The following is a 13,391-nucleotide window of genomic DNA, read 5'->3' as shown; positions in this document are numbered from 1 at the left end:
CCACAGAAGGGTAAGTAATGTTAACGTTCCACTTAATGGAAAGAGTAAGTTCGAAAAGTGAAGTCACAAAGATGAGAAGAAACACCAATTAAGTAAAATCAAAGTTTTATGCAGGTTATAAGAAAGAGCTTAAAAATTTTATGTCACAAAACAAACAAAATACCCAAAACCACCTATTAGATTTACATCATGATAAACATAAAAATGTCTTAACTCCAGAACTAAATAAAAGGTAGACTACGTAATTGTAGAATGGAACACATTCTGATTTAGCCAAAAAAAAAAAAAAAAAAAAAAGCCCATAAGAACTTATCTGTTGGGAAATTAAACATCCTGGTGAACAACTCAGGAGTTAAAGAGAGAATAAAATTGAAACCATATACCATATCCTCCTCCTCTTTTTTTTTTTTTTTACTTTTAAAAGAGGGTCTCACTGTGTAGCCATGGCTGGTCTAGAACTTGAAAGGTAGATCAGGCTGGTCTTTCAACCCACAATCATGGCCAAAATAGTCTTTGTCAGAAAAAAAAAAAAAGATTGCATACAGCCCAAGAAGTTAATAAAAAACACAAACAAAACAATAAGAACAAAGCAAAAACAATGAATGGACCAGGTGTGGTAGTGCATGGCTATAAAAAAAGAGACAAGAGGATCCTGAGTTTAAGGCCAGCCTGAGCCACACACTGAGACTCTACCTCTAAAAACAAAATCAGTACAATCAAGAACTAGTTGCTTTTGAAAGTAAACACAAACAAAAAGAACAAATTTTTAAAGTCTGATGCAAGAGGAAATTACTTTTAGAAATGCAGGAATAAGGACTGGGGATGTGGCTTATTTGGCAAAGTACTTGTCTATTGAATACAAAGCCCTGGGTTCAATCCCCAGCCCTCCACAAACTGGGCATGATGATACATACATACTGCAATCCGAGCACACCCACAACTTGGAAGGTAGAAGTAGAAGGATCAGAAGTTTAAGACTACCCTCAGCTAAATTGGAAGAACAAGACCAGTCTTGTATACTTCAGACCCTTCCTCAAATAAATGAATTAATTAAATTTAAAAAATAGGAGAATGAGATGAACACAGTGGCACATACCTTTAATCCTAGAATTTGGGAGGCAGAGGCAGGTGGATCTGTGAGTTTGAGGCCAGTCTAGTCTACTAAGCAAGTTCCAGGATACTAGGGTTACACAGAGAAATCCTGTCTCCAAAAACCAAAACAAACAAAACAACTGTAACCTTTAACATATAAATTTGAAAATATGAACAAAATGATAAATTCCATTTGAATCTAAAGTATTTAAACTGACCCGAGTTGAGGACACCATGACAACATGGCTCACAAAGACTAAACTGCTAATTACAGACCCTGTATAGGTCTGAGCTCGGTCCTCTGCATATGTGTTATGGTTGTTGGCTTGGGTTTTTGTCAGACTCCTAACTGCAGCAGTGGGGGGGGGGGTGACTGACTCTTGCCTGCTCTTAGGAACCTTTTCCTCCTACTTGGTTGCCTTGTCCAGCCTTGATATGAGGGCTTGTGCCTAGTTTTATTGTAACTTGGTATGCCATGTTCAGTTGATATCCCTGGGAGGCCTGTTCATTTTTGAAGGGAAATGAAGGAGGACAGAATTTAGGGGAGAAGGGAAATGGGAGGGGAGTTAGGGAGTGGAGGAAAGGTAAACTGAGGTTGGGATATAATGTATGAGAGAACAATACATATATACATAAAATTGACCCGAGAACAGCTTTGAAACAGAGCATAGGTGCTACTCCTATGAATCTGCCACAGAAAAGGAACCTGGAGCCCAGAGGCTAATTTTGTCAGTAACTGGTAGCAGCACTTCCGTCACTTCCGTGAGTTTGAAGTTCTTCCTCTATTCCAATGATTTCTTTCTTTTTTTTTTTAATATTTTATTTATTTATTGTGTATACAACTTTCTGCCTGCATGCCAGCAGAGGGCACCAGATCCCATTCAAGGTGGTTGTGAGCCACCATGTGGTTGCCGGGAACTGAACTCAGGACTTCTAGAAGAACAGTCTTAACCGCTGAGCCATCTCTCCAGCTCCCTATCCCAGTGATTTCTAACTGGGAAAGACTCCACACCTGCACCTCTACCTCCAAGAACATTCAGCAATGTTCGGAGACATTTTTGGATATGGTAATTAAACCCTTAAGTATCAAAACCCAGAACTGAGATTTTCCTTGAGAGTTTACTGTATAGCCCAATCTGACCTTGAAACTGATAGGTGGCTCACACTGCCCTCAAATTCACGGTCTACTTGTCTTCTGAGATGCTGTGCACCACCACACAAGACCCATTTTCTTATAAATAGCAAGTGACTCTTGCACAGTATTTTATTATTTAATAGAAGAGGCATGAATGACTCCTGTCTCCCTTCCTCCTCCTCTGTCAAAATATCTGATTTAAATAAATCACCCAGCTCATTTAAATAAACTTAAGTTCATTTTAAAAATTAAGCCAGGTATGGTGGAACATGGTTTTAATCCCAGCAGAGCACTTGGGAGGCAGAGACAACAGATCTCTGAATTTGAGGTCAACCTATAGTAAGACCCTGTAAATAGTAAATTTTTCTTGACAACAGAAATAGTTAAGTTGTTCTTGGCAATGAGCTGGTGTATAAATTTCAGAAAGATAAGTCAAAACATAACTACAACTAAATACTGTGATAAAGAATTAAAATCTGCTTTTCTGTATCTGCTTCTCAATACATTTAGTATTAAACAAGAAATTAAACTGCTCAGTGACAGAATTCTTTCCAAGCTTATCAACTCATTTGATGTTTTACATGTAACATACAAGGCACACATAACAGGATATTCTTCTAACCTTGAACTTTGAGACCAACTGTAGGCTGCCTGGGTTCCAGCTGTCACAAGCAGGGAGGTCTGCGATTTCAGTCTGTGGAGACAAGTCACACTGTGAGTTTATTTTCTGTTACACTTGCCTTGTTCATTCAGCTGCAAAGCCTCCTCAGATGTTACTACTGACAACACAAAGGCAAGTGCAACTACCTCACTGATGACAAAGAGAACAGGACCCTCCTTGTATTTTTAAAATACATAATTTAGGGGGCTGGAGAGATGGTCAGCAGTTAGGAGTACCGGTTGCACTACAAGAGGACCTGGGTTCAATTCTTAGCACCTACACGGCAGTTCACAACTGTCTGTGACTCTAGCTTCAGAGGACCTGATACCCTCACACAGACATATACACGCAGAACACAATGAACATAAAATAAAAATAAAAAATTATTAAAGAAACACATAATTTAATTAGCCTTAATTTTCCCAGAATGAGCATAACCTTTACAATGAAGTCATTGCAATCAAACATAGCAAAACATTTTTATAAATACTGAGAGGTCAATGTGAGAAAGTCAGCTGTCCATATTCACTAGGACATTTCATCCTTTCAGAGAAAACTTCACAAAGGAAACGATTGTACCTGTTCAGTGGAATATTCATGTAACCCGAGGCATGCATTTCCACAGAGCTGATTTTCTCTGAAAGTGAATGACTCAATGGGTAGAGGTGTTGCTTGGGGGCCAGAGTCTCTGTCACAGGCAGGTTGTCCTTGCCTACCTGACACGTGCAGGCTGGTATCCACTTTTGGTGAGCTGGCTGAACTGTTGCATTGTTTGTTACTAGCAAGGCTGCTTATGTCTCCCAGGTGAGAGGGCTGGGATGTAGAGCAAGTCTGCCTAACTTCAGAGGCTACATTCTCACTGGTTGCTTGGGAGGCGAAAGCTGGAGTCGTGCCTAAGATGGGGAAAGCAGGTGAGCACAGGTAGGCAGTAGATCTGCCACTGTGGTTAGGTGCAGCCGTATCTGTAGGAGTGAAAAGCAGTACGGATGAAGAAAGACCCCTGCTTGGATGCTGCCTTCTCTGGGATGGCCCTGGATGCTGGGCTTCTCCTGATGGAGCAGGGAGTTCTTCTTTCAAGTCCTCCATTTCTGAATCTATTTGCAGTTCCTCCAGAGTGGCACGATTTCCTTCCCTAGGAAGTCTCTCTCCATAGGTTTTTGAGTCAAGAGACTCAATCAGTTTTTCTGAGTAGGACTTCAATTTTTTAAGCTTAAGAGGCCCAAAGTCTTCATCAGGTAACTCGAAGCCTGTGATATTGAGAAAAGACAAATTGCCTTAAAATTCAGATTTCATTCTTATGGTACAATGAAAGTATTATCATTACTCCAAAATAATTAAATGTTATTATTTTAGTGGACATATATATGTTTTCACCTGTGTATGTTCATATATATGTGGAGTCCAGAGGTCAATGTTAGGTATCTGCACTTGCTCTCTACCTCATTTTTTTTAGGACAAGGTCTCTCACTGAGCATGGAGTACGCTGATTCAGCTAGCCTGGTTGACCGGCAAGCTGTTTAGCCACAGAAAGGAGTGAAGCACTGATTCATGCTACAGCATGGACATAATGCTAAGTGAAAATGAACAGATGCAAAATGCAAAGGTCATACATCACATAACTTCACTTACCTAAGTACCTAGAATGCTACCTGTCTCCCAGATACCATGCAGCAGACTGGTAGTTGTATATGGACTGGGAATGAAAAGAATAATAGAAAGCAGGTGCTTAGCAGGCGGGGCTTCCCTGTGGAGTAATTAAAATTTTTTGAACTAGAGATGGCAACTGTGTAACACAGTAAATGTCACTGGACTGTTCACTTAACAAAAACCAGTTAACTTTATGCTATATGAATGTCACCTCTAGAAAAAGGTTTTTTAGTGTTGTTTTGTTTTTCATGTCAGGGTTCCCCTGTGTAGCCCTTGCTGTCCTGGATCTCGCTCAGCAGGTGGCTGGTCTCAAACTCAGGGATCCATCTGCCTCTGCCTCCTGAGTACTGGAATTAAAGGCATGTGATACCACATCTGGCTCTAGAAAAAGATTTCAATTTTTAAAGACTGATATTGTTTGTTATCTCACCATCTTTATTAAAACCATGTCTCTGGGACTGGAGAAAATAGTTCAGAACAGCAGGGGCAATAGCTTAGAGATCAAGAATGTTTATTGTTCTTTTAAAGATCCTGAGTTTGGTTCCCAGCACTCACACCAGGTGGCTCACAACCACCTGTAACTCCAGCTCCAACATCTCTGGTCTCTGTAGGCACTTGCATTCACACACACAGACATATACATACATATACACACGGTTGAAAATAAATCTAAGGAGCAAAAGAAAGAAAAAAAAAAAAAGAAAAGAAAAGAGAATGGGTCCTGCTCTTATAGAAGGTCAGAGTTTGGTTCCCAGAATGCACATGGAGCAAGCAGTTCACAATTGCCTGAACTCCAGCTCCAGGGGATCTCTTCTGGCCCCTTCAAGCACTACAGTCATATGAACACATCCATGCATGCATACACATAAATATACAACTTAAACACCACACATCTTTTCTCTGACCCCTTAAGAAAGCAGCATCAGTGGTGCTGGGTGTGGTGACACAAGCCTTTAGTCTCAACAGATGCAAAGGCAGGCAGGTGCACCCTTTAGTATTAGCAGTCAGGAGGCAGAGCTAAGGAATTTTTCTAAGTTCCAGGGCAGTCTGGTTCACATAGCAAATGCCAAGATAGTCAAGGGCTACATAGAAAGAACGTGTCACAAATTAAAAACAAAACAAACAAACAAACAAAAAAACCAAAGCAAGACCAAAAATACCCTCAAAAGAAACAAACCAAAAACAGAAAGCAGCACCAAATCCTTAGCTGTTTTTTGTTACTAAGGGAATTTTGTTGCAGGTTTTTTTGTTTTATCTTCGTCATGAATGATACTTTAAAAACATCTCTAGTAGGGGCTGGAGAGATGGCTCAGAGGCTAAGAGCACTGGCTGCTCTTACAGTGGTCCTGAGTTCAAGTCCCAGCAACCACATGATGGCTCAAAACCACCTAAGATGAGATTTAGTGCCCTCTTTGGGCATGCAGGCATACATGCAGGCAGAATACTGAATACATAATAAAATAAATAAATCTTTAAAAAAATCCCTAGTAATATATTTACATATGGGGCTGGAGAGATGGCTCAGTGGTTAAGAGCATTGACTGCTCTTCCAGAGGTCCTGAGTTCAATTCCCAGCAACCACATTGTGGCTCACAACCATCTATAATGAGATCTTTTCTGGTGTGCAAGCATACATGCAAACACTGTATACATAATAAATAAAATCTAATATATATACATATATGTATATATATATATTCACATATGAATAGTAAACTCGATAATGAAACAAGAAAAGGTTTTAAAATGTAGCTCAGGTTACTAAAATCACAGCAGGGGACTGGAGAGATGGTTCAGCAGCTCAAAAACACTCCAGCATCCACATTGGGACTCCTAACTATCTGTACTCCAATCTCAGGGGATCCAACACCTCTTCTGGCTACCACTGGCACTGCATGTATGAGTTATACAGGCATACAGGCAGGACTCATATATATAAAAGAAAATAAAACACAAGAGACTATTTCAAATTACATATATAAAAACAATGTCTAAGTTAGCTTGGCACTCAGGAGGCTAAGGCAGAAAGATCCTGAGTTCAAAGCCAGTTTGGACAAGATACTGAGAACCTGTCTCTAAAAGAAAAGTTTCTAGATTATTATTGGAGTGCATACATTTTCTTTTGAGACAGGGTTTCACTATATAACCCTGGGTGGTCTAGTACTGCTTGCTCCTACCTCAGTTGTGATTAATGGTATGCAACACCATACTTGGCCTTTTTTTTCTTAAATTTTTATATTGTTGATTTAGATAAGGAAAAGAGCCATGCTTACTATTTTTGAATGAACAAATTATAGGTCATAAGCAAACATCTATGCACAATGGATGCCTATTTACATATAAAGTTTTATGAGAACATGATGTTACATATTGTCTATGGCTGCTGCTATACTACAATTGAACAGGTGAGAAATGACATCTATTTTTGCAGGTATTTGGGCATTCTCTATTTAAAAGTCGCAGTGATCCTGTTTTTCTGTTGTTTATCAGGTATGTTTATCAGGTATGATTACCTTGTGAGAAAATGAATAAAAAGCTCGTCATATTCTTGCTTACTACTCAAAAAATCTTATATTCTATAGACCACAGTTATGTTATCCAAAAAAGTTCTCAGGCTTTCCATTACATGATGAAGTTTTTCTGTAGTTTTACCTAGTACATATTCCATTTTACTTCAAAACATCGATATTGGAGTCTGCCCATGGAAAGACTGTGCTGTACTTTAAATAGAGATTAACTTGAGTAAGCACCCAATATTTGCCGTGTGAGTTTTTTAAATATACCACTGAACTCTGCAGCTCTACCATTTAAAGTCAATGTACCTTCACTCTGTCTTACGTCTTTCTTTCCTCAGTTGAAAGTGGAGATAAAAAGATTCTACCTTGCCAGGCGGCAGTAACACATACCTTTAATCCCAGCACTCTGGAGGATAAGGCAGGCAGATCTCTGTGATCTTGAGGCCAGCCTGGTCAACAGAGTGAGTTCCAGGTCCAGGACAGGTTCCAAAACTACAGAGAAAATGTGTGTGTGTGTGCACGCGCGCGCACACGCTCTACCTTGTATAGGGCAGTGATGATTCAGTATGTTAATAGTGCACACAGCATTTCAAGTACCAGGTACACAGTGATGATTAGCTGTCACATCAACCATCATCAAACACAACCCAATTTATATTCAACTTCCTTCTTACCATGAATAATCGTTTTTCCATCCTGACACTTACCCTTGGTGAATTTGCCCTTGGACATGTTCATATCCAGTGTGCTGCAAGGAGGGAAAATCAGCTGACGATCCTGTGTGGAGGTTCGAACTGATTTTTGTTTTCCTCGGCGTCGTCTACCAGGTTGGCTGTCAGTTGTAGCAGGTGTTGTGGGAGAGCTGACCTCAGCTGAGGAGATTAGTTCCTGAGAGGGACTTCCTGAACTGGACTGTCCTGTGCATGTGTCCAACACACTACTCTCCCTTTGGTCAGTCTCTTCACTGGAGAGGACTACATCCTTAGGTGCTTTCCTTCTATTTTTAGGTCCTTTCTTCTTGACACCCAAGTGACTTTGAATTACAGCTTCCAGAGCTATTTTTCTCTGATAGTCTGACATACGACGGGTAGTTCTAACGTAGTATTCTGCAGGAAACGGAAGGCCTTCAAGCATTGTACAAGAATGTATTTGACTTTCTGTGGCAGGAGGAGAGACTGCTGCTGGGCTGAAGCTCTTAGAAGAACCTAGAATCTCATCTGCTTGAAGACTCTCTTTTCTTTCACCAACAATGTTACCAGGAGATTTTAAAGATTTAAAGTTTTGGGTAGTATTTGCTGGCAAATTACTGTGAGTGAGATCATTTACAGAACATGAATTACTTGCCTCTGAATTAGAACTTTCTGGAAGCTGATCACTGGCACTCACAGCTTTATTTACTGCTGGGTTATCTATAAATATAGTAGTTTTTCTTTCTTGTTCCTCCAGGCTTATGGATGAAGCTGGGCCCTGAGTAGGAATTTTGCAGTCACGGTTAGGAGGTATATGCTCAAGGTGTTGACTATGACTGTTGTCTGACACAGTACATGAAGGAACTGTAGTCTCCATGGAGACATTATTTTCTTTTAAAGGTGTACCAAGATTCCTTTCTGATTTGCCAGATGATGGAATTAATAAACGTTCACCATCAATTTCTGTATCAAGGGCTGGAGGGTCAGGAGTTTTAGACTTCAGATTTAAAAGGCAAGTCTTTTCAGTTATTGGGTACCTAGGACTCTTGCTACTGATTGTTTCCTGTGTCTTTCCTTGCTTGTCAGGGAGCACGAGAGAATTAGTGCCAAGGAAACACTCTTTCTCCTGTGAAGCAGATGTTTTCTTCCACTGCTTCTTTGCTCTTCCTGGTAGTGTATTCTGCCCTTTCTTACCATCAGGGCTGCTGCTGACATGCAGAGATTGTTCTTGGATGTCACCTGCTCTTTGTGTATATAGTACTTCTTGTTGGTCATTTTTATGGCTAAAGGGCTGAGGTTCAACATCAAGTATGGTAGAGATGTTTTCTCCAGTTTCCTCATCAAGATGGTTGATTTGTAGCGTGCCACAAGGAGAGCCTTCATTTATAGGTTCTGAGAGGGGAAGTATGTATATATGAGATTCAATTAAGTCCACTCCCAGGTAGAGTCACAAGAGAATCAATAACAGACTCATCCAGAAACATACACATAGACATTCATATAGCATTATGGCACCGGGCATGATGGCCCAGGCAATCCAAGCACTACTGAGACTAAAGCAAAAGGACTGCCTTGAGTAAGAAACCACATGGGAAACATTATTAATAAGTAGCGGGCCATCTAGGGCCACATTAAAAAAATCATAACTAAAACTAAATTAAATAAAAGTTAAGTCAGGCATTGGTGGCGCACGCCTTTAATCCCAGCACTTGGGAGGCAGAGGCAGGCAGATCTCTGTGAATTTGAGGCCAGCCTGGTCTACAGAGTGAGTGCCAGGACAGCCTCCAAAGCTACACAGAGAAATCCTGCCTCAAAAAACCCAAATAAATTAATAAAAATGAAACTTAAAAAGTCATTTTTCCAATATTAAAACACTGACTGTAGTTTCTAAAATTTGAGGAGAAAAAGAGCAACTAAATAGACAATTCAACTTAAGACACAGGGTAATGTATAACGAGAATTTTGTATTCTTTAAGTCTACGGCTTATTATCCATGGGCTGTGAAAAAATAGCATCAGCCAACTGGGGAATGAATACAAACAAGTGTAAGTGAACAGGCTAATTTACCAGAGCGGCTTAGCTGTGGGGAGGTTTCCTGATGGGGCACACAATCTTCTATTGCTTTCTTAGAGTTCTTAACCTTCTCAGCTCTTTTGGCACGCTAGAGAAAACAAAAGCAGCCCGGAAAAAAAATCAATTTTCCTTAAAGCTTTATTACTATTAAGAACCTTTCTTCCCATTAGGTGTGGCGGTATATACCTGTAATCCTAGCACCCAGAAGGCCATGGTAGGATTGTGGCTTTATTCATTTTTATTATGTTTTTATTTATTGTGCGTGTGTGTACATACACTCTAATACCCTTGTGTCTTAGCATTTCAGTGGAGGTCAGAAGACAACATTCCTTCACCATGTTGGTCCTGGGTACTGAGCTCACTTTGATGAGCTTGGCATCAGGTAACTTTACCCTCTGAGCCATCTTGCTGGCCCTAGGTTTATGAGGTTAAGTTCACAATGGACTAGATAGTGAGGCCCTGTTTCAAAACCAAAAACCGAACCAAGACAACAAATCTTTTACAGTTTGTGCAACAGCTTAATTTGACAGAATTGATTCACTCACCTTAAGACGAGCAAGTGTCTTGCTGTATTCCTTTTTCAAAAATGCTAATTTTTCCTTCAACTGGAAGAAAAACATTAACAATTCTGAGCAGTGGAAAGGTAGAATCCGAGGGAAGGGATGTAGTACCTAGCAGGCCGGAGATGGCATGTGGTGTTCACTGTGTCGTGCTCAGCAGCATCCCCCAGCAAGACTCAGCACAGAGAAGAGCGGTTTTCTCAGTTCCTACAAAGTATCAAGCCTTCTCAGGATCTTCCCATGCTAATTTCCTGTCACCTGGAGCAACGCATCCCTTCCGCAATTCCTTTGGATTCTCAAGCCCCAATTTCCAGGATTACTTCCCTAGGATAGACTTCTAGGTTCTTGCTCAAACCCAGTTTAGAAACTCTCCCATTCCTCTGTGCTCTTCTCAAAATTTACTACCCCACACACTATGCTGTCCATTTTCTTTTGTGTCTTCCCATCACTTTGAGAAGCAGGGAGGGGTTGTTATACAGTCAATCAATCAATAGATGCTTTTTATCTATTAATGGCTCAGGAACTCCAGTAGTAACACCCCTCCCCGCCACTCCAGGGATACACACAAGTGTCAGGTATCTATTCTTGGTGCTTGAGCTACAGGGGGTTAAGACAATGTACTTGTAGTGAGGGATGCAGATAGTATGCAAGACAACAGGTAAGACTGCACATGGTAATAAATACCTAGATCAACCTGGGTGATATGAGTAGCTAGTTTACTGCTTCAGGAAGGGTCATCTTGGAGGCATTTCTGAGGGTGACCATTTACATCTAGATCTGAAGGAAAGAACTAAGCTTGGGGAAATAGGAGAAGTATAGTTATTTTAGGCACCACAAGTAGGAAAGTTTCATGGTGGAATGGATTCATATACTTGAAGATATGAAGAAGAAATCCAGTGAAAGAAGTAGGGGCTGTCACTGATGAGTTCCCAGCTAGGCACACAGCAGGCATTCCACAAAACTTTTGAAAATAAATTTAATAAGACTATGCCAAGTTATTAGACTCTCAAGGTTTAGACTGTCTTCTTGGATTCTGTGCTTGACAATATCTTTCAGCAGTAAAGCCACCTTCGTCTTTCTGCCCTTTAGGAACCTTTACACTGATACTCATCCTCCAGAAAATTGTTGGCTTTCTAGCCTCACTATATTCCTTTTAAAACAAAACAAATGGGTAGAGTGCTCATTTAGCATGCACAAAGCTTTGATCCTCATTATCGCATAAGCCCAGTTCTGTGGTAACTGTAATCCCAGCACTCGGGAGGTAGAGAAGAAGATCAGGGATCTAGGTCATCCTTAGCTAACTAGTAAATCCAAGACTAGCTTGGGATATGAGACCCTGTCTTAAAAACAACACAAGCAACAAAAAAAGCAGCAGAAATTGTTACAACAAAAGTTGCAGACAATGTTAACTTTTCTTAATTAATCACTTTACCCCCCTCAGTTTCCAGAGCATTCTGTGGACTCTAGTACTTCTGCATTAAAGTCGCCCAGTTCCCATCCATCTTCAGTCGCACAAACATAAAAACTGCTGACACTCTCATAAAGTGCTTCAGTTGGTTCTAAGAACTTTTATGACTTTAATGGCCATTAACTTGATTAGCACTCACAATAACAAATAGACTATTATATAATCACCTTCAATTTATAGACATGTAAAATGAACACAGAAGAAGCATTTCTCCAGGATGCTGCCATTTATAACTGCTCCATTTAAACCCCTATAGGAAGGGCCTAGAGCAGCTATTCTCAACCTGTGCAGGGAGACCCCTGGGTGGTGAAAAGATCCTTTCGCAGGGGTCACCAAAGGCCACCAGAAAACACAGATATTTACATTAGCAAAAATGAGGCAGCAACAAAAACAAGTCCATGGCTGGGGGGGGGGCACCACAACACAAGGAACTATATTAAAGGGCTGCAGCGTTGGGAAGGCTGAGAACCACTGTGCAGGAGTCTGTGCTCTCAACCTCTGTTGTTGTCTTGTCCTCAACCTTATCAATATGTGGGACTTAGCTTGTTTATTTGTAAATGATCTTTACTATCGATAGAAGGTAAGACAGGATAGGACAGACAAATTAATGTTACTTCTAATTTTGCATGGCAAGCACAAGAACCTGCAATCTTCAAGTCTTGGAGAAGGGTACTATATTGAGCCCTATTGAAACGAGAGTGCTTCCAGACTACAGACTACATGCATACACACACCTACTCATTATATCTAATATTTATATTTATCCTTCCCGTATCCCTGTTCCAACATGGGTCTTAAACACGGAGAAAACAGAAGTTGCAGAACCAACCAGAGCATACATTCTGAACACCTCCCTCTCCAATATATAAATAACTATTACCTTTGGAGGTCAAGACCCAATATACAAACACAAAAATGTCTGTTAAATACAAGACTGTTGGAAGACTTACGTGAGGGGGCAGAGGCAGGGTGGAAGAGGCAGAGGGTGTCAAGGGGTATTTTAGGTTTACCTATATTTAAAGTTTCACACCTAGTATTTATGCAATGTCACTGGAAGTTACGTGTTGCTAATTTGCATTTTACGGTCCGCCACGTGAGCAGTGCGCTAGTTTCAATGACTTCTCGTGGAGGGTAGGTCAGAGGACACTGCCTCCCACGGATTCAGGAACCAGGCTTTACGTCCTGGGACACGGGGTTAGAGCCCTGGGTCACCCTTCCCACAACCTGGGCACCTTTTCCTTCTCCGCACAGCTGAGGGGCTTCCCGGAGGGCTCTTCCATCCGGATGGAAGCCGAAAGCAGGGAGCAGCCGTCGCCAGCCTCGGGCCTGTGGTCACGGAGACCCAGCCGGACCTTCCTGGGCCCAGAAGGAATCCCGGGAAGGAACGAAGACCTAGCGCACCACCTGCGCGTGGCTGGCTGGCCCACCCGGATCCCGCGCGCTACCCACGGCGGCCAATTAAAACCGCCGCTCGCTCTGCGCATGCGCTTGCGCAGCGGAGCCCTTCACGTGACGGCGCGGGTCTGTCTAGAGGAGAGTCGAGCAGTCGA

At 41.3% G+C, this 13,391-nt stretch overlaps 1 protein-coding gene across 1 annotated transcript in view; it reads right to left on the bottom strand.

The window, feature by feature from the left end:
- Positions 1-13,267, bottom strand: part of Palb2 (partner and localizer of BRCA2) — a 31,386-nt gene extending 18,119 nt beyond the window's left edge. The window contains exons 1-6 of the mRNA XM_040755171.1: positions 13,074-13,267; positions 10,359-10,418; positions 9,808-9,901; positions 7,759-9,132; positions 3,468-4,135; positions 2,850-2,921 (exon numbers count right to left, since the gene is read on the bottom strand). Of these exons, the coding sequence (XP_040611105.1) occupies positions 2,850-2,921; positions 3,468-4,135; positions 7,759-9,132; positions 9,808-9,901; positions 10,359-10,418; positions 13,074-13,121 (2,316 nt within the window). The 5' untranslated portion in view covers positions 13,122-13,267. The remainder of the gene's footprint in view (positions 1-2,849; positions 2,922-3,467; positions 4,136-7,758; positions 9,133-9,807; positions 9,902-10,358; positions 10,419-13,073) is intronic.
- Positions 13,268-13,391: the final 124 nt, after the last annotated feature.

Source organism: Mesocricetus auratus, unplaced genomic scaffold, assembly GCF_017639785.1.
Source record: "Mesocricetus auratus isolate SY011 unplaced genomic scaffold, BCM_Maur_2.0 Super-Scaffold_4256, whole genome shotgun sequence".
Taxonomy (NCBI): Eukaryota; Metazoa; Chordata; class Mammalia; order Rodentia; family Cricetidae; genus Mesocricetus; species Mesocricetus auratus.
This window is presented reverse-complemented; position numbering and strand designations above follow the sequence as displayed.